Source organism: Empidonax traillii, unplaced genomic scaffold (genome assembly GCF_003031625.1).
Source record: "Empidonax traillii isolate 1590-97213 ecotype Southwest subspecies unplaced genomic scaffold, ASM303162v1 scaffold25:size3598162, whole genome shotgun sequence".
Taxonomy (NCBI): Eukaryota; Metazoa; Chordata; class Aves; order Passeriformes; family Tyrannidae; genus Empidonax; species Empidonax traillii.
Window position 1 is genome coordinate 2,116,041 of NW_020955218.1, and position 21,254 is coordinate 2,137,294.

The following is a 21,254-nucleotide window of genomic DNA, read 5'->3' on the forward strand; positions in this document are numbered from 1 at the left end:
TGAAGAGTCTAGAGGGAAAGCCGTGTGAGGAGTGGCTGAAGGCACTTGGTCTGTTCAGACTGGAGGAGACTGAGAGGAGAGACTTCACTGCAGTCTACAGCTTCCTCACCAGGTGAAGTGGAGGGGCAGGCACTCACCTCTTCTCTGTGGTGACCAGTGACAGGACCCTAGGGAATGGCCTGAAGTTGTGTCAGGGTAGGCTTAGTTTGGATATAAGAAAAAGGTTCTTCCCCCAGAGGGTGGTTGGGCACTGGATTCCCCCAGGGTAGTGGTCATAGCACCAGGCCTGACAGAGTTCAAGAAGCATTTGGACAATGCTCTCCAGGCACATGGTGAGGTTCCTGAGGTTGTCCTATGCAGGAACAGGAGTCAGACTTTGATGATCCTTGTGGCTCCCTTCCAACTCAGGATATTCAAACATTCTATGATTCCACTGATGGCCCCAGTCATGGTGTGTTTGCCCTGAGGTCTCTTTTTCATTACTACTCTGTTTTCTTCAATTTTGGCTATCACTTTCTCATCTTTGTTTTTCCCAGTGGTGAGTGGGCCCTTGCTGACAATGTCTTACATGGACAGTGATTTTTTTCAAAACTTTTGACTTTTTTTCCTATCAGGAGTGAACTGCTTTCTTCATACCTCATGAGGCACTTGCAAACTCACCTTCATTAAATGCATATACACAGAGAGACAGAATCTTTCATTTAGGTGACAGGCTTGAAGAAAGGGGATTAGCTGAATCTAAAAGCTGGTCTGCTTTATCCAACTGTTCCCCCTGTCCCTTATAAAGTGTATAAATAAAACAAGGCTATGTCTGCCTGCAGTAATTCTGTAAAGTCATATAGGACAGAGAGTGAGTGCTGAGCACTTCGCAGCTGCAGGGTGAACTTCAGTAAGACCAACAACATGTACCTGAGACAGATGTCACAGAGTCACCAGATCTTCTGTCCCAAGAGGTAAGAGATACCAGAAACTTGGCTCAAACTCTTATGCTTTCAGGACTTGACTTTGTTTGAGCTCTGCCTTCTGCAACTTTCATGCAACAGGTCTGGTTCAGAACCAAACTGAAAGAGTGTCATCCCCCCTCACTACCACTGCAATCATAGCCTTTGGGGTCTGAACCCGACTGAGGCAGCAAGGAATAGCTCGATGGCAGACTAAAAGGGATCAGCAGTAGGCCACAGGAGTCACATATTTCTGTGTACAGGCCCCAGGGTTTGTATTTTTCTCTGAGACTTATATAAAAAGACAACTACAAGTGTCATGTACAAACTCTGGGAATTGCAAGGAGATGAACAAAGAACTTCAAGTGAAGAAAGCACAGAGGTTATAAACACGTAATTATTCACTAGAGAGAGTCCTTTTTTATAGCCAAAGTCTCACAACCAAAGAAATGACTGAGAGATTTTCACAGAAAATTTGTCCTTGCCCTTTGTGTATTTTAAATCCATGCTCACCTTGCTGTTTATTTGAGCAGGAATGAATGAGAGAAAACACCAGGTTTATGGGGCACTGCTTAGTCCAAAGATATTTTGTACTTTCCCTGTTATTTCTATGTGTCCTAGTCTGTCTCAGGATGTGTGTTTAAGCAGGTGTGGGGCTCTTAGTACCTGAGAGCTGTAGTTAGCATGGATGCACTCTCCAGAGAGGGCTGGCAGTGCACTGATGCCCCTGGCTAGTGGACAACCTGCCTGCCAGTGACCCTCCAGCCCTGGGTGACTGCAGCCCAGAGGAGCTACTGAGTGGTGCAGGACAGCCAGGGGGTGGTTCAGACATGTGCTGTTGCAGCTGTGCCTGGCAGGCAGTGAGTTGGAAGGTGTCCTGTCGGTGTGGCAGGGCCAGCTGGAAAATGCCACCGCAGGCTGGTTAGTGCAGAGCAACCTGGCCTAGTGGAAGGTGTCCCTGCCCACAGCGTGTGGGTTGGAATTAGGTGATCTTTCAGGTGCTTTTCAACCCAAACCATTCTGTGATGGTGTGATTAATCTATGATTTGAACTGCAGGGTGCCTTACTTTGCAAGCGACCCGGTGAGGGCAGAGCTTCCCAAAGCCCAGTGGGGGCTGAATCCGCCGGAGCAGCGTCACCACGTCCAGGTGTTTGATCCGTCCCCTAAAGAAGAAGGCACAGTGAGCATTGCATCCCAACCACGGGGTGAGCTGCTGATCCACCTGCAGAGTGCAGATGCAGCTGGAGGTGTCACTGAGATCTCTCCATCCCCACGCTGCTGCTCCCTGTAGCCCAGGCAGAGATTAAACATTATTCCAGGCCTCTTGCATTTGTTTCATTCCTCAGGATTTGCCCAGCACTCATATTAACTTCTACTAGTACAGAAAACTCGTCTGTCAGTCATACACAAGCCAGTACTTGCAAGAATTGACCTCAGTGTTTGACTGTTGCAGTTTCTTAGTGCATGAACTGACAATTTGGGGTTGTCCCCCCACCACTGACCTGCTCAAAATAAGTATCTGCTTATTTACTTACTTAGGGCTATAGGAGGCACAGTGGTGCAAAGAGTCTTTTTTCTTCCTTGTGCTTTACCCCCTTTTGACCCACGTAAATAGCCCCAAGCCTTTTGATACTTGTTTATGCTTTAGGCTGTCTCTAGAGCCACAATAAAACAAAGTGCTGAACTTCCTTCACAGTAGCAGTTGGGTTTCTCTAAAGTTCTGTAAATGGCATCTCAAAAGAAGAATTCTCTCATGGAAGGAGGAAAGCAACCACAGCCAGGGATGGAGCATGGGACATGGATGGGGCAGAGGAATAAAAGAGCTTCCCATTTATAGATAGGGATGAACAGGACATCATCTGAACTAAGCGGCTATCTATTGTATGGCTTCAGCCACTGCAGTCTTGCCTCCAAGCAAGCACAAATGGTAGCATCTGTTTCGTTAACAAACGGTGTATTTATTAGAATTCTGGGCTTATTCCCCATCCATATTAAAAGTCCCCCTGGGAAGTCACCATGGATGGGAAGAAGTGTTTAAATTCACATATCACTCTCATAATGTGACACAACCTCACGTATGGCACAACCTGAGCCCAAATTAAACTTGACACTATGTCTCCTAACGAGATCTGCTTTTAGTTCACACCAAAATCTCTTTCCACAGTTTCTGCATTATGAAGGGGGTTTTGCAATTAAAATTGTCAACTGTACTGTAATGCCACAGGGATCTAAGTACACTTTAAGCCTAAGCATGTGTCAAACAGAGCATATAATACTGAATGTCAGTTAAGCCCTCATGTGAGTTGTTCCAGTGTAACTTTAAATCCCTGCAAGTCTGCTGATGTGACTAACCCTGCAGACAATGTAATGCAGCCATGTGAATGTGCAGGTTGTGATGGGCCTATAGACACATGACAAAATGGAGATCTCAGCACAGCAGCTCTGCTGTGAGTACAAAGTCAAGCAGAAGAGTCAATATCCCAAAACATATGCAACAATAAACCAACCCTCTAATCCCCTTTTCTGAGTCTCCTATTGCCCCTCCCTAAGAAGTCTGTATCTCCCCACAACTGAAAGTGAAGCAATGTCCTGCCAAGTAACAGTGCAGTCTAAATGCTTTGATTTTTGTGAGTATCCTTGTACTTCAGGCTTACAGATTAACCAGCAGTACCTTGTGGAGATGTCTATTTTAGGAGTTTTGAAAAAAAAAAAGAAAAAAAAAAGTGTTCCTACAGGAGGAACATGGCACTTACTGCACTGGGTTTAGAGAACAGAAAATAATGGACCTGCTCTCCCGAGGAGCTCTGATATCCAGGCTGGGTTACTTACTTAGCTTCAGGGTCATACTCTGCCCAGATCCTTTTAAACTCATCCAGGTGGTGTGGTCCTAAAATGGACCAGTCTCGTGTCAGGTAATCGAAGTTATCCATTATGACAGCTACAAAAAGATTGATGATCTGCAAACAAGGACAGAGACGACATGATGGAAGAGGCAAGTAACAGCAGATTTTACTGAGTTCTCCATTTAAGGTCTTGATTTGGACTCATAAAACTAGGAGCTATGGGGGGTAGGTTCTCTGTTCCCCCATGCCAGCCCCCCCGTTTAAATGGGAAGAGCCCAGAAGTGGAATATTGTCAGATGGTTACGCTTTTCCCTTCCCTACTAAATGGATGAGGAATAAGTTTGCCAAATGCTTAGACATGCTGTGGTGGCTTTTTATTAACCTGGGGATTATTAGCCTGGCATAATGGGGTGGGAGAAGCTGGGATTTATCTTTGATAGGCAGTGGGGCTGAGATGAAAGTCCCTTCTTCTGGCCCAAGACCAAAACTTTCCAAATGTTGCTGCTGTTCACTGGGAGAGTTTTGGGCACTGGTGCCAGCTGCAGAGCATGTGCTGTCGCTCTGAGCAATGCCGCACTGCCAACACAGAGCAGATGTAAGTGGGATATGTGTATTCTCACAGTCATTGCTGCTGGCAGGGGAGGAAAAAGCTGCTCAGCATCCAGAAGGTAGGTAGGAGGGAAGGTGGGAAGTGTGGCTGAGGCGTTGCTAGCCTCAGCACAGCCCACAACACGCTAATTTGGTTTTCTCATTGCGGGGGGTGGGGGGAAGAGCGCTCCTTTGCTGTGCACAAAGGATTGGGATGGGAGCAGAACATCTCCCAGAGCTGGTGGGAGGCAGGAAGGGGTGTTGTCACTGAAAGGGTGCTGCTGGGAAAGACCCCATGGGGAGATTTCCTCTACATGAGATCATTCTTCTCCTGCGCAGTGCTGATGTCTGGGGAAGCAGAGGCTAAGCCTGTCAGAGGGAAGGTTTTGTTTGCTGGGGTGGACTCACCAGGAAGGCACAGAGCATGTAGAAGCTGATGAAATAGAAGACGGCGAAGCTGCTGCCACAGGAGTGATCGGCTTCGGTGGAGTTGGCCGGCTCCGACTCCGGGTCGCACTTCTTGTCCGGGAGACATGCCAGCATGATTTCCTGCCAGGCCTCACCAGTTGCACACCTGGGCATGGCAAAGGGCAAGAGAAGACATCAGTGACCTTTGATGTGAGAGGGATTGGCAAATTAGCAACCTGTTCTTGCTCCAATGAACATTAATGGGAACTTTGCCGCTGAGGTCAATTAGGAGGAAGTTAGGCTTATGGCTAGGCTTTGACTCACTGACATACCCTGCTCCTCTGTTTGGATTTGTTGCCATGATCAGTCCTCATTCCTGACTGGCTTTGGCTTAATGTGGGTACAGGGCTCTCATGTTCCAACCAGACAGTCATTGAGATGTGTGTGACACACCTCAATATGGATTGCATCTCATATAGATTGCATGCAAGAAGTCCTTCAAAATTAAGTGTGTTGAACTTCTCACCCCTTCTTGCACCTGGCCACAGTCCAGCTGGCCTCAGCTGGAGTAGGATGATATGCTAAGCTGAGCTGGGCAGGGCCATGCCTAAGCATGAGTCCATCATGTCCCTTTCCCTGCTAGAAGTCACACTAGCTAGATTTGAATGAAAGGAGTTTTAGACGCACATCAACATTTGAGAGCACTGAAAACTGGCTACCTTCCTTCCAAGTAGGAGCACCTGCCTCCCTCCTCAGCACTAAGTGTTGGCCAGTGTCAGCTGGTGGGCTACAAGGCTTGAGACTGGCCATTCCCTCTGACATAACTCCCAGGTTTCCCTGCTAAAGGACAACATGTTTCTATGCCCTTCGTGAGCATGAGACAGTAGAAGGAGATAAGCTGTGCCTGAGAGCAGGGGAATCGTGCTCCCAGACTGACACTACCCAGAGCTGTCATACACCCACCTGAAAAGCAGCAGCACTGCCTGGGGGAAGGTCTGGAAGTTGTTGTTGCGGTTGATTTCTGTGGTATCGTTCAGCGCAATTTTACCAAACACCTGGCAGAAAGCAGAGGTCTTTTCAGATTAGCCCTGCAAAATCCCCACAGCTCTTTTCACCTGTAGCTCTTGGCCTCACCTGGATTCTGATATTTAATAGAATCTGCTCTTCTATTAAAAGAATGTTTCCATGTGCCTTTCATATTTGTTGTTGCTTCCCTGGCTTGTGCTTTATTACCAGAAAAGCACTAATTCTGTAACAAGAGGCATCTTATGTTAAAACAAGACATCCTTCCTTGCTCATACACTGTGAATACACAGTATAGGGCCTTATTTTAACAGGCATTCATATGGGGAGTCCCAGCTGAAAGAAATCAATAACACAGAAGAAAGGCTGCTTCCTTCATTGCTTATCTGTCTTCACCGGGAGGAAAGGATAGCAAAAGACCAGCAGCTGCAAAGCCTTGAGCTTCCAACTCTGTGGAGTGCCTTGGATCTTCCCAAAACAATGTAAAGTACATTGCCTTGGATCTGGAGACTGCTCGAATGCCTGCCCTTCTGACAGTCATGCTTGTCACCAGCAGGTGTTTCAGGGGACCTCCCAGAATGCAGCAGCATGAAGGTGGTGACTAGATTTACCCAGACAAGGATGGCTTTCAGCTTCCCCCTGTGCCCAACCAACTTTTGCTGCACCAACTAATTCATCCAGTCACGGCACAGAGTCTGCAACCATCAGCAAACCTTTTCAGTGGCCTGTCCTCAGATGTGAAGTCCCCAGTGAAGGAGAGTTTTCAGGTTTCTTTGAAAAAAAATTCTTAGACAGCTTTGTCTAAGTTTTTGGGCAGTGGGACCGAGAGCTTAACAAACCTGGCCTGGCAGAAAGGTTTCTGCACAGCATAGTCGGGACTATTTATTCCCCATCGATAGCAACGTGGCAGAGATGTCAAGGACTGAGAGCTGTAATCTCACAGCCAAAACAAGCAGCAGGAACAGAGCAGCTCTGGGAGAACATGGAGCTTCTTTTCAAGGAAATGTCACCAATAATTAGCACCCCGAGAGAAACAGTGATGTGGAGAGAAGTGCGGGGACAAGGGTGGGGAGGCCGTGCCAGACAGGAGGGAGGGTCTGACATGGCAGGCTCCCGCAGGGGTTCCTCATGGATGCGTGGGCCTTCCCCAGCCCTAACTGCCCCCAGCTGCACTGAAGGGGAGCAGGAGGACAGGTTAATGCCCAGAGGCAGTTTGAGCCAAGGCAATCCATATTTTTCATTTCAGGCAAATATAGGCAAGGGAGCTTCCCATGCTGGAAATCTGATCTTCTTTTCAAACCTGCAGCTTCCCTCCCACATGAGGTACTGGTGGCAGCTGCTATGAGTGCTTTGCATTAGGTACTGAGGAGGAGCTATAGGCAGTGGTTCCTCTCTTTTAGTCCTTCCAATCTGTGCCTCATGGGACATCATATGAGTGGCTTCATCCATCAGCATCAACTTGGATTTTTTCCACTTGACCACTTTAGGTAGTGAGGCTTGAATGTTGTTACGCTCCAAGTCATGGCAGCAGCTGAGATAAAGTGGTAGGTCTCCTTTATATGGCAAATTCTGATATTTTCATCAGATCTGGTACATCTAGTCTTGCATGGTAGCTGCTTAATGGAGTGAGGAATGATTTTCTTTCCTGTATGTTCCTGTGTGTGAGGGAACTCTACGTGTCAGCAGGTTCAAGAGAGCAGCACACAGAATGTCTGAGATGCCACTTGGACAAAAAGTGATGATAACAGGTCTGTGGGCTCTTAGCAAAGAGGGAAAATGAGAAAAGTTGGTTTTCTCATTGGAAGGCAGGAGGGCAGGAAGGGATCTAGTAAACTAGATCAATGTGAAAGACATGATCTTCAGGATGCTGAGATGATTTGAACAGAGGCTTGAATTCAAGCCAAGGCTAAAATGGATAACTTAGAACTAGCTGACAGAAAAAGGAATAGAATTACAGAATAAAGTATCTAGCCCTGGCAGTGCCCTGATCATTGCAGACCCTGTCTGCGTGGGTGCTTTGAAGCCACTTTTAATGCTTTGTATAGCAATGTAACACTAACTTAATACTCTGAAGCGATTTTCTGTATAGCACAAGTAATTCTGTAAGATCTTGGCCATTTCAGCCAGTTAGGTATTAAAGGCAAAAGTGGCAGTATGAGCCTAGTAGACTAAATGGCAGCTGTAATTCCTGGGACCATTGAGATAACCTGTGATAATTCAAGAAAAAAATAGTTTTATTTTTCAAAGTGGGGCAGGGCAGATGGAGTCTCTGAAAACACGTGATTATAATAACAGGAAACGAATTCAAAGAAGGTCACAGAGGTCAGATGAATTTCATTACAAATTCTGCTGGCATTGTGAAACCAAAAAGCCTCTCATGTTTGAAGACCTCTGGAAGCAATTATGCCATGCCTTTCTATACTGTGGTCTCTGGTCCCAGATGGTTGACTTGTCTGAGAAGTTTGATTAACACTGAAGCGGAAAAAATGAAGTTTAGCTTGAAAAGCAGCGCAACAGATGAGGCTGGGACTGTCACAGACTGTACCTATATCATGTACTTTCTTTAATGGTCTATATGCAACATCATTCCTTGCACAGGTGAATGCTCAGGATGGTTCCAAGTTCATTTGGCAGACTGAATAGGATGTTGTATTGATGCAGCTTCCTGAAGAATTGGCATAAACTCAGTGTTGGTACGTTGGGTCTGATCCCACATTTACCTTCAAGGATGTAGATCAAAAGCTGCTTTTTACAACTCAGTGGAAGTTACACCAGTGTGAAAGTGATGGGAGAGAAAACCTGGGTTTTTTTCAGCATAGCATGGCCATAAACCCACTGAAAAATCTATTTTGAACCAAAAAGCAAGGCAGTATATCTCATTTATGGGTATTCCTTTGAGAGTGTGGAAGGTAGGCACAGTCCTTTTACTATTTGCATATTGTGTTTTGCCATTAAACGGGTCAATATTTGTTGTTGTTGTTGTTGTTGTTGTTATTGTTGGTTTTTGTTGTTGTTGTTTTTCTTTTTTTACTGGAGTGTTCTGTGCTCCCATTGGAAGAACATAAGCAGATGATGTTTTCTAACCAAGGCTAGCTGCCATTTTACTTCACTGGGTGAAAACATTCTTGTAAGCCCCTAAAACCACGCACTGATCTAGTTACTCTGTAAGTCAGCACCCAAGGTCTAACAGGAGAAGATAGACACAGCTGAGCTCTTTCAAGCATCTTACCTGCATCCCAATCACAGCGTAGATGAAGAACAACATCACTATTAAAAGAGCCACGTAGGGGAGAGCCTAGAAATGAAAGAAAGAGAGCACTGTGTCTCCACCGAGCCTGGCACGCTGGAGCCCGGTTCACGTTCCTGGCTTTGGGGAACCGGGAGGAGGCTGGCCCCAAACCTGGAGTCTGTAATTTGGGCAGGCGGCCACTAGATGCCTCTGCAAGCCCACATTTTGTTGCCCTCCCAGCCACCACCCAGCTCAGGCAGGCTCCGCTCTGCTCCCGCTCGCGGTGGTGGAGCTGCGCTGCCTGCGCACCAGCCCTGGCCTTGAAGGAGCGAGGGAAGCCAGGGCAAAACCAGTGTCTACAGCTGCTTACCAGGAGGAGAAAGCTCTCATAACCAGCATTATTCTGGCACTAAAAGCAATGTGATTTTTTTTTTTTTCTGGATCCAGTCTGGTGAAATAAAAAAATGCAACAGCTGCTGAGATTCAAATTGTAGCTTTTGCTACAGTGGCTGGTACCATCCTAAGTACCTAAGGCAGCATCAACATCTTCCCTGTTCCGAGCTAGGTGTCCCTGACGGTGTCTGCAAGGCACTAAGTGTCTGTGATCAGCTGCTGAAAAGGAATTGCAGAGCCCTGATATGCAGAGCTACCGCCTAAGGAAGAGACCAGAGCAATCAACAAAGTGTTGAGTGCTGCCGGTTTCCTCCCCCACTAACACGAATCAAGGGCGCAGCTCGGGACCTCACAAGCTCAGGCTTTTGAGGAGGAATTTTCTACTCTGCTGCTTTTGAAATATAGAGTCCTCAGACCAGGGATTTCCAGACTTTCCTTCAGAGGCAATGGGTGAACATGTTCATCCTGAAAATGTGAGCACAGTCCCTGATCTGGACTTTGAACACTCAATTTCATGGAATATAACAAGACTACAACATCACCAGAGGGCTGGAGCACCTCTCCTACAGAGACAGGCTGAGAGAGTTGGGTTTGTTCAGCCTGGAGAAGAGAAGGGTCCTTAGAGCACCTTCCAGTATCTAAAGGGGGCCTACATAGCAGTAGAGGGAGTTTTTTCAAGGGCATGCAGTGACAGGACAAGGGGTGATGGTTTTAAACTGAAGGAGGTTTAGATTAAAATTTAGGAAGAAATTCTTTCTTGTGTGGGTGGCAAGACATGAACAGGTTGTCCAGAGAAGTTGTGGATACATATTTTGTGACTGTGATCAGGGCCAGGCTGGATGGGGCTTTGAGCAACCTGGTCTAGTGGAAGGTGCTCCTGTCCATGGCAGGGGCATTGGAATTAGATGATCTTTAAGGTCCCTTCCAACCCAAATCCTTCTGTGATCCTAAATTCAACACAGCTAAATCCCATAGGAAGACTCTCGGAAAAGTTTTCACTGGCCACCATGGAGATTTGACTACGGTCAGCATAAATCATCTCAAAGAGATCTGAACATTAAAACAGGAAAAAAAAGAAAACCTTTAGGCAATGCCTGTAATCGTCATCTTGAGGTTCGGGGCAGATTCCTCTGTGTTTTTTTGGGTCAGACAAATCTGTATGGTTACCCCGCAATGTCACTGGAGAGACACCAGCTCAGAACTGGGCTTTTAACCTTTTGTGATGATCTACTTGGGACTTGATACACTCAAAACCTAAGAGCTCCCGAGATAGTGTCCAAACAGAGTCTGAAGTATATAACCAAAACAGTTCTTCTGACTTCTAAATGGGGATGGGAAAGTATCTTCTGTCCTGGTTGTCTGGCCCTCCCTTTTCATGTTCTTCAGCTCAGGCCACTCCTTTCCACTAATGCACCTTCCTACTTATCTCTGCCCCTTACTCCCCACGACTCCTTCAGCTCCCCACCTCCTATATTCTACTCCTCAGGCTTTCTCTTACTCTGTCTCTGTCCTTTCCTGGCTTTACCACTTTGTCCTTGTGATTCCCATGGCCTTGCTGTGCCCTCAGCACCCCTCTCACTTCCTCCTCCTCCCACTCACAGAGCCTGAGCTCTGTTGCTGTCTCTGCAGACGGAAAGCCCGCTGAGCATTTTCCCACCACACACTCCTCTCACCAGTGCCCCAACTTGTACGTCAGCGCTTTGTGCCATGCCCAGGGCACGTGGTAGTTATGATGGGATCTAACTCCAGCACAAGTTCCTTGCGTATTAGTCTGCCCTGTGTGAGCAGAGACACTTCCTGGAAGCATGTGGGGACACAGAGAGGAGCTTGTGCCAAAGTCTGCAGGGATCCCACATTCTGACAGTGGGAGTGGCTGAATTCAGAGCGGCACAGAGGCTATTCTTAGCTACCAAAGGAGCCTCCCAGTAGTTGCAAGAGGAAGAGCTTGGAGCAGAGAATACCATGTTATAAATGGCTAAAGGCTTTCAAGGGAAAAGACGCTTGCAATGATTGTTTTTTTCTTTTCTGTTTTCTTTTTTTCCTCTCCTGCTGTGGAAGATCCCTCCCTTCGTACTTTCTCCCACCACCCTACAACCCTGCCCAAATGTGACTCTTAAATCTAAGAGGTCTGAAGGTCACTGGAGAGAAGTACCAGGCACTCCCTTTCCCATCCATCTCATCCTCTTCAGCCAAAAGCCATGGCAAGCTGAGCTCAGGGTAAGATTGAGCCATTGCTAAAGAGGCTGGAGGGGCACAGGGGCAAGGGGAGGAGAAGCAGGGACTGGAAAGTGTGACTCTGTCCCCTGCATCAAGGATAGCTGAGCTGTGCCAAGGGAATTTCATTCCTAAGCATGCGGACAAAATGGTTCCCACTGGAGCTGCTCAAATAACAACCTGGAAGTTAGCAACCATGTAAGCAATGGAAAAAGTCACTTGTGGTACAGATGTGCCAGAAAAATGCTGTGCAGTATTAGATCCTCTGGCAGTCAAGGAGTGTGCAAAATGAGAGTCCTTTGCATAAGCCTGGTGATCTGGCTACTGAGACCATGGAGAGCTGCACTGGAAAAACTCCAGGCTGATCCCCAGTGTACACATGTGCTAATTCTGCTGACAGAAGTTGCAATGATCTACAGCACTGCAGGCTTTGGTCCCAGCTTGTGTTGCCACTGGTGAGGTTTAAGTTTTAAGTGGATCTGCTCCTTTTCCATTAGAGCCAACACAAAAGCTATTGGCCATTTAAAGCCTCCTTGTGAAGGATATGTAGTTGCTGTTTCAAGACTTGTGTGTTGCGCAGGTTACTCTTTCATGCTTTTGTCCAGTGGTGTGTTCTGCGTCTTTTCTCATGTTTAGACCACCATTTGTATTCCTGTGCTGTCATTCCCTGACACTTCTTTTGGATATGCCCCAGTAACATCCAGGTTGTGCTTGTCCAATAAAACCAGGTCAAGTACTTTTACAATGCAGGAATATGCTATACTTATCTCTATAATTTTACTATATGTGGCTAGGTTTTTTCTAGCAAGGAGTTGTGGTGTTTCTTTTCCCCCCGAGGTGATGATTCTTATCCGGTCTGGTCTTCTTCAGCTTCCCCTTTCTACTCTGGTACTTTATCTACCACTGAAATGCAATCTGTCTCTAGGGGCAAAAGCAGCAGCAATTTAATAAGTTGGCAATGTGTGGGGCCAAAAAGGTGAATTTTTCCTGGATGAAAGTATGGAGGCCTCACACCTCTAATACTCACTGGAAATTCTCAAAACAAGGCTTAAAGGAAACGTAATGGAGACCCAGGCCTTCCCCATAGCTGTGTATTTCAGTTAAAGCAACACATATAAAACACAGCTCAAATAAGGGAAAAAAAAAAAAAGAGGAGATTGAAGGGTTACAGACAGGCAGTAATTGAGTTGAACTGAACTATCAGGGCTGTTCGGGAAGGTCTCAAGCAATTACTCAGGCTTTAAAGATGAAACCTGTACACAGGCAGTCACTCCCTGTGAGTCACATTTGCTCGACTCTCATTTGTACCACGTGTCCCTGGTGTGCCCAGCTCTGCCTTTGAGCTCAGGCACTTGGGTACAACCCCTCCACGAGAGGCCACCATGGGGAAATAAAAAGGAGTTAGGTCTTACTTAGAGATAAGTGGAGGAGTACCTGGAAGGATTTGATGAAGGTCCAAAGCAGAGTCCGGATGCCCTCCCCTCGGCTCAGGAGCTTCACGAGACGCATCACGCGGAAGAGTCGGAAGAAGGTGATTGAGATGCGAGAGTTTTCCTCTGCGTTCTGGAAGCCATTGGCACAGAGGCAGGAGTTACAACAGCACGAGAGGAACGGGGGGCCCTGGGCCACAGAGGACGCTACGTTGAGAGTTCACTGCACTGTTCCTTGTCCTGGTACTGCTCCCTGGGCTTCCAGTGTCCCGGCACCCCAGGGATGAGCTGAAGTGGTCAAGCCTGCCCTGTCTCCCATGGTGGTGAAGCTACTCTACAGGGGCTCTCAAGGCCATGAGCCTCTCCCTTCAGGTTGCCTGGGCTTTTGGGGCTTAGGGATACTTTATGCTGTAAACCCCTCTGCTGCATCTCCTTATACTGGAAAGATGCAAATCCCCTTTGACATTGCACTGGAGGAGAAGGACACCTTCTCTTTTGACCTGTCTCGGGTGTTTTACCCCAGTGGGTGCCTCAGCCAGCAGTTCTGGTGAATCTGGTATTGGGCACCAGTCACATGCTGCTTGCTCTGCTGGGAAACAGTAGCAGGTCTGGGGCACAAAACCCCACAGGAGCACAGTGTGTGCTGGCCCCTGCCCAGCTGCTGGAGTCACTGGCACCACTGTCAGCCTGGCTGCCCCTACACTGCTCTGGCCATGCTTCTGGGGGCTGGGCCGGGATCGCTCGCTCCCGCTGCTCTGTGCTCGGGCCTTCTGCATTTCTCATGACCCTTTTGTATTTCCCACAGTCTGCGCACTGACTTTTGCTTTTATAAAAACATTTAATTTTGGCTTCACCGCTACTGTTCAAGCGTGCAGTATTTTAAAATAGTCCTTCTTCTGGCCTGTTTTTTTTTTTTTTTCTCACAGCATCTGCTTTGTCCCTAAGCGTTTTCCCCTGGGGCTGTAACCATCTCTGACGTCCCTCAGCCTTCACATGTGTGAAGGCAACATCCATCTGAGGGCTGCTGTGGCAGCAGGCTCACCTGGCCTTGGCAGAGGACCCACTGTCTAGCTCAAGGGCACAGCAAATGCTATGTTTCTCAGTTTCTTAACCCTCTAAAATCCTGTGTGAAGCCTGTGGAACTGGTGGTTTCCGGTAGCAGCACTGTGGGAATGTGACCTCCCGTCACAGGGGGGAGATAACACTGTCACCCTGCCACTTGACCTGCTGTGGAGTCAAAGTGCATGGAAACCCCCATCTCTGTCCCCACTCAGGCTGCAAAGACTGCAGTTTGAGTCTAAAAGCTACCAAAAGAGCAACATTTAGGAGGAAGAAACAGTGCAGATCACCCCTGCTGTTAACTACTCACCACTGTGTAAACCAAGAGAGAACAGACCCTTTGGATTTCCTGTCACTGGCCAGTGAAAACAGCAGCTGCTTGCCTGTCTGCTCCTGATAAAACCCAAGTCCCAGGAACAGCCCAGACAGATGTTTCTGGGATTGCCCAGATGCAGATGTGTACCTGTGCGCTCTGTGTGCTCCTGTTTCTACCCAGGATGGGCAGATTGGTGCTCAGCTCTGTCCATGTCCCAGCTCCTGCAGAGCAGCCACGGGGGAACACAAGGGCCGGAGCTGTGTGCTGGATGTGTGAATCCTGCTTGAACAAAGAGCTCAGCACCACGTACAACAGTTCAGTATTGCACCCCAGCTGCAGTTTGTCTGTCTGTCTGTGGTCTATCTATCACCAGTGAACAGTTTGGATAGCTTCCTCCAGTCTGTAGCAAAGGCTGAAGCTCACTGCCCATGGAGTAAGCAGGGGAAGAAGATTAAGGGAACAGGCTGTGTCAAGGATAAGCCTGAGTGATCCCTACATCTCACATCGTTCTCATTTTATTACTTGGACAACAAACTGTGAGCGTCAATGATTCAGAGGGACTTGCTCTGAGGTGAAGGAGGGAATGTGGCCTCCAAGAAATCAAAACTCATGGCATCCCATACTCTCAGCACTATGGTTCCTGAGGGCTAACTCTAATGTCACACACCTGTCCCAATCCTACAGAAGTCCTGTGGCCTCCCTTTCACTTTCTCTAAGGAACCAAACTCCAATACTACTTAAAAGAGAGCTGAAGTCCAAATTTGAAAGTTGTGTGGACAGCAATACTGCTGTGGCTGTGACCAAAAAGTGTTTTCTTATTATACCTGCTACTCCTCTTGTCGTCTTGGCCCTTTAGGTGCTAGTAAGTTGGGACATGGGTCTGGAGGGATGTTTTAGCATTCCTACGTCTTTCTTTGCTGAGTGGAGACAGCTGCTGTAGCCAGAAAATGATTCCTGTCCCTAGGACTCTGGAGCAGGCAAAATCTAAGCAGCAGATAGAACAAATTCCTCCCTGATGCAAATCTGCAACTTACTGGCATCAAACCACTTAGCCAAAAGCTCAGTGATGCCTCAGAATATTACAGTAATTTTAAGACTAGATGGCTACAGATTAGCTGGTGCATGAGTAGCCTTGCTTGCCTTCTCCTGGTTTTCATCCATCTTTTTGAAGGCATATCCTTGCCAGAGGAGGGAGGTTCTACAAAGTGACAATCAAGAGATTGGAGTTACTGCAACTCTGTTGGAGTGGTGTGGGAACTGCCTTGCACACCAAGGCAGAGGAGTTTTGTGTGCACGACTTACTCTTTTTTGTGCAAAGTACAAACTCAAGTGTTAAAGGGAATCACCTCATCGAAGAGGAACTTCAGAGTCCCAACACCCTTCTTGTCCCGAGAGCTGGACATGAAGTCACATTGCAAACTCATTCAGTGTCACTTGGGTAGAGACACAGTTTGTGGCTAACAAGAAATCTTACCAGGTCAGGTTCTCTCTTGGTGGTTCATTAGAAGGCAGAACAACAGTTAACTTGACCAAAGGGAAGCTCAGGATGCACAAGAAATACACATGTGCAGCATATTCACAGCTCATGTGAACACCAGACTCACAGCAATACACGACATGGCAGCTTCATGCACAAATAACTAGGCTGGGCTTGGAGAGAGAACTTGTGATCACGGAGAAGAGAAAAAAGGAGTGTGTTAGAAAGAGTGTCACAGAAGCTGGGAGGGTGGTCTGTATTTTCGGTCTTACCATAGAGGAAGAGCATTGGGTATGTTCAGCTGGCTTTAAAGAAAGGCAGACAGAAATAAGCTGTAATAAGTCTCCAATCAAGAGCCCTAGTAAACTAGGTCTTGGCTAACACAGGAGCAACAAAATGGCAGAAGAGGGCAAAAGGGAATTTGAAAGAAATGCACAAGAGGCTGGGCTTATTCCCTAGGATGCCCAGGATCAATGCTGGCCATGGCAGAGGTAGGTACAACTGCCACTGAATTTGATGTGAGCTCTATCCACTACCACCACATGTGAATCACACCCAGGATCTCCTGAGTGCTGGATATCCTGGCATCCAGGCAGTGGAGGAACTGATATCGTTAAAATGTTTCTTTAATCACTGCTATCAAGTTCAATACAGGGGCTGATTTAGCTCTCCAACTCAGATCCAGGCCACGTCTGTGCAGGGACCAGCCAGCTTCTAGTGCATCCATCTGATTTGTAAACCCATAACATCCCAGTGCTAAAGCAACACTTTCCTATTTATAAATCCCCCTTCCTTTACATGTAGTTCTGGGTGAGACAATGGGTTGGGAGAGTCTAACTGGCTCTTGGCAACCCTGAAACACCCACCACCAGCTGTGGAAAGTGGGTTGGTATAGCTAATTAGCTTGCTGTACCTTCATTTACCTCACAGCAAAACTGTGTCCTTGGAGGCCAGGCTGAGCTGAGCTGAGCCCCAGTCATGCCTGTAAGAGTCTAGCTGCTGCAAACACTCTGCCTGACATTCCTTGATTAACCTCTGGGGCCATTTCCAATACTGAGAGCAATTCTAAAATACACCCAAGGCTGCAAATATCCTTAGGTGTAAGAAGCGAATTGAAAATTAAATAAACCCATCTTTATCAGGAATCCTTCGGCTCAGTAGTAACATAATTCTCCAGGCCTAACTCTACCATATGCCCCATATGCCAAACCTGTCTGTCATCGCTTTCCATGACTACATTAGCAAAGTGGAAACTGATGTATTTCTTCTTCTGCCAATGGCAGAATTCCCCTCCAGTGCCATGCAGGACTCCTGCAGCATTCTCCTGCTCTCCAAGGATGCTGCAGTAACCAACTGGCACTGTTTTACCTAAATAATATTCTGGTTTAGATGCATAGTCTATTTGGTGATATAGGCAAAAAGGAACAATTAAAAACCCAAGGTACACCTAATCATGTAATAGCCTTTTGGGTTAACTCATTGGTTTGGTAATGACAGCTTTCATTGCTTTTATCCTCCTCTTTCACGTTTGCTCTTGTGTTTTCAGATCACATACAAGCAAAAGTTGGCTTGAATACCAAAGAAAGGAGCGGTGCCCATAGAGACATTTCTTACAGGTCAGGCATAGATTTTGATTTTGTGTTGCTAGGCAAACATCTTTCCAGCAAAGAGTTTCTCCGTCCCATCCCCCTTCCTCTTTCTAGTTTTGCAAGTCATCTTTTCTAATAGTGGAAGGAGCCTTAATCTGCTAGTTCTTACATTCCTCTTAGAAGGTACAAAGGCCCTTCAAAATAACGGAAGGAAGCCTAAAAATTTTCAGCACCTTTCAGGATCCTCCATCCTTCTTGGCTGGCAGTGTTGGTGCATCTGTGACTGACAGGCTGAAAAAGCCTTTTGAGTTACTGTGTAATATCACACCTTAATTGTCATTTTTGATATTTGCGAGTATTGCATCAGAAAGTGCAGATAATAGCAATGTGAGTAAAAAAAAAATATGTATAAGAGGTTATGACTTTATAAGGTTGATATAAGATGCTCATTTGGAGGTGTTGGCATCATGTGGTAAACCCAAAGTTTCTGAGTAACTTTGGCACTGCTAAGAAAGGGAAGCAGAAGTTGACTTTTTCCTCTCTTACTCCCTGAGCTAACTGGCCTGCATTTTAAGTTGGGTCAAATATGGAGCAAATTATATCACTACCTGTGGTAGAGGCTCAAAAGCAGCATGGGGAAGTTTCTGCTAATGCTGGCTGGTGGTATTTGTACGAACTGTAGCACTGTGGGCTGAGGTTCCTGAAATGCTTGTGCATAGTGTGTGAGCTTATGAGGGGGAAATCAACCACCAGCCAAGGGTTGAATACATTTTCTGATATGTTAATACATTTTCTGATATCCACAAAGGTATCAGAAAGGAACTAAGTCCTGTCATTTTTCACCTGTGCCAAAAACTCACTACATGCACTCAAGCACAGATATGTGAGAACCCATTAGTGGAACTTTCAAGTGTGGCAATTCCTAACTAAAATGCCAAAAGACCTACTGCCAGATTTTCTGAGAAATCTTCAACCTTGCAAGTGATGTGGGTATGCCAATTTTAGGACAAGAACAGGCAATTGACACCTGAAAATGTAGTAGTCACATCAGTTCCCAGGGATGGAGGCATGGTGACAGGTACTTGGAATTAAAGCCAGTGTCTCTTGCCCACGGGAAGTGGACAGGATTTCATTTCTACAAAACTCAGAATAATGTAAAAGAACAAATCCTCATCTGTTTAATGTCATTCAAAGAGCTTTTGGAGAAGAACCACTTCAGAGAAAGCACCCTTGGCTGTAGTGCTTAATTAAAGAAGAGACATGCAGTCTCTTCTCCTACGTGTGGCCTCACCTGCAAAGGAACTTTCAGCTTTCTACCCCTGCTCTTGTCATTTGGGACACAAGTAGGATGCACATACTGAATGAGAAAGGTCCAAAACAGTCAGAATATCAGCCAGAGGTGATGTTCTGTGCAACTTTCATCATACGGAAACGGAGGATGAAGGGAAAAGGGACCTGAAGCATAAATTACAAACAAGTCCAGGGACATATTTAGAGTGATGTAGAAGGGAACCTGCAGCCTAAGAGTGGGGAGAGAAATATCTGAGGCAGAATATGTTGGTGTAAAGACTCTCATGAGGATGACTGCACTGAAACTGTTTGGGCAATATTTTTTTATTCCTTTTGATGTCACTATATTTAAAAAGGTAATAGAGATGCTAAGGAGAAGAAGTGGTCAAGAAAGAGAAGAGCATGTTCTAGAAGTCCAAGTAAAGATTCAGTAGGATAAAGACTGAGTGATCTCTGAAGGGTGTCTGAAAAGCTCCTCAGGATATTGTTGCCTGCATGTATCTCATTTTAACTATGCTCAGTGTGTACCAGAACACAGATACATTGCTTTACCTGCTGCAAACCTGTGAGCATCCTTAAAGCCCCTACAGGTACACAAGAAAAAGGCACAGCTTGTGCCCAGTATGAAGTCAGGATCCCAGGGAAGGAAGTGTCCAGGAAAGAAGACAGGTTTATTCAATGGAGAGATACTTAAAATCTCAAGAGAGCACAGCAGAAGGTAACTATTAATCATGCTCTGCCTGGGTAGGTGGGAGTAAGGTTTACTGGTGGCTATTTACGAAGATCATAACCCTTCCAGGTCCTGTTGGACCTCCATACAGTCTCACGTGTCAAACTTGGTGTCTGATACTGCCATCAAGTCAAGGAATTAGTTTTGTAACAGGTTGTGCTTTGGAAGCCACAAGAGGATAAACTTTGCACTCCAGGAGAACCAGTCTCTATCTTTCAAGGGCAATATGTAACAGTCAATATTGTATGATATTTGTGCTGTTATGCAATCCACTCTGAAGTTCAGAGAAGGGATGATGTGGCTTTTCAGAACTGTAAAGATGGAAGCAAAAAGACTGAACACTTTGTATAGTCCTGGTAGTATCAAAGCCCTGTGAAATATCCATGGCTTAGAAAATCTTCTGGATAAAGATTTGGAAGAAAACAACAAGGTGTGTTAACAAACAGATTCAAATGAAAGTTTAAGTAGAAAATTCTTGAGAAGAGATATGTTAATCCCACCTCATCCCTGTGGAACACTGGAGATGGGGGACCACGTTGAGAGGTTTGAGTTCCCTGGGGGTTTTGGCTGGTTTGCTGACAGCTATAATGGCTGTGCAGAGAAGCAGCACCCAGAAATGTCTGAAGGGGAGATTCATCAGGTCTGTACAGCATACGTTTAATCAATATATCCAGGAAGGCTCCTTGACTGCTGGGTAAGTTTCAGTAGCTGCAGAAGCTTGATTGCCACCAAGATGACAGGAGAGGCAGGCAGCATTCCCATTTCCATCACTGCTGATGGTAGTAATTTTTTTACACCAGAGAATTCACTGAAGACTGAAGATGAGTTCAGCTCCCTTGGAGGATCCAGTCTTTGCTAAAAAGTCCAAACTGATTTTTTTTCCCTAATGTTTGAAGAGTAAAACTTCCTTTAATTTCATTCGCAGGAGGAATCTCATTTATGTCATGGAAAACTTCAGCCTGGCTTGATCTGGGGAGCATTTCTGCACCTGAATGCAAAGCGTTATTATTGCTTTGCTAGTCAGAGTTGTTGCAGTGAATGAGTTGTCTCAGTGACACAACTGCCGCCTTCTAGTTTTGCCTGATAGCCCAAGGTTAGTAGAGATGAGAGGAAATCTGTGTTTGAGATGCCGGCACCAGGATATGACAGAGTAAATTCATATTTTTCAACAAAACAAATGGTCAGATGCTCATGCTGCCTTTTGTGATAAACAATCTATAATGGTATTTCTCCACTGAGGAAAATATGGCTTGGCGATGCAGGTCTTAGGAGACCACTTACAGAGGTTGGCTGATGATGGATGCTTGCTAAGACGTTTCTGTGATTGCTTTTGACGTTTGGAGAATGAAAAGTTACACCTGAAGATTGTCCATTGGTTTGTCCCATGAGGAAGAGGGGCTGAGAGATGTTCACTTCTTGCCTTTTTCTACTTGTTGCAGGAGGGATGCCCCTGAGAATCCACACTGTAGAGTTCATCTGAGCAAACTGCAGGGCTGTGTAGTTCCCTTGCAGTTGTAGGATATCAGTCTTTTCCAGCTCACATTCTTTGTATGTAGATGTCTCCTCCAAGAGCCCTGCCTACTTTAGCCATACTGCATCTGTGACCTGCTTGGACACAAAATGGAGGGTGGAAAGGGACATTTTGGGGAAATGAACTCATCATACAAACACAGATAAGATTTGGAGGGGAATTAAAAGCACAAATAGGGCAATGGCAAGCAAA

General features: G+C 46.2%; 1 protein-coding gene across 12 annotated transcripts in view; it reads right to left on the reverse strand.

Annotated features, from left to right (window-relative positions):
* Positions 1–21,254, reverse strand: part of CACNA1C (calcium voltage-gated channel subunit alpha1 C) — a 431,380-nt gene that overhangs the window by 19,837 nt on the left and 390,289 nt on the right. For 7 of the 12 annotated variants that reach the window (XM_027905715.1, XM_027905700.1, XM_027905679.1 and 4 more), the window contains 7 exons: positions 16,195–16,227; positions 13,075–13,203; positions 9,034–9,099; positions 5,745–5,836; positions 4,782–4,947; positions 3,772–3,899; positions 2,009–2,105 (listed from right to left, as the gene is read on the reverse strand). In XM_027905715.1, the coding sequence (XP_027761516.1) occupies positions 2,009–2,105; positions 3,772–3,899; positions 4,782–4,947; positions 5,745–5,836; positions 9,034–9,099; positions 13,075–13,203; positions 16,195–16,227 (711 nt within the window). The remainder of the gene's footprint in view (positions 1–2,008; positions 2,106–3,771; positions 3,900–4,781; positions 4,948–5,744; positions 5,837–9,033; positions 9,100–13,074; positions 13,204–16,194; positions 16,228–21,254) is intronic. The other 5 variants (XM_027905723.1, XM_027905708.1, XM_027905690.1 and 2 more) reach the window with 1 other exon arrangement.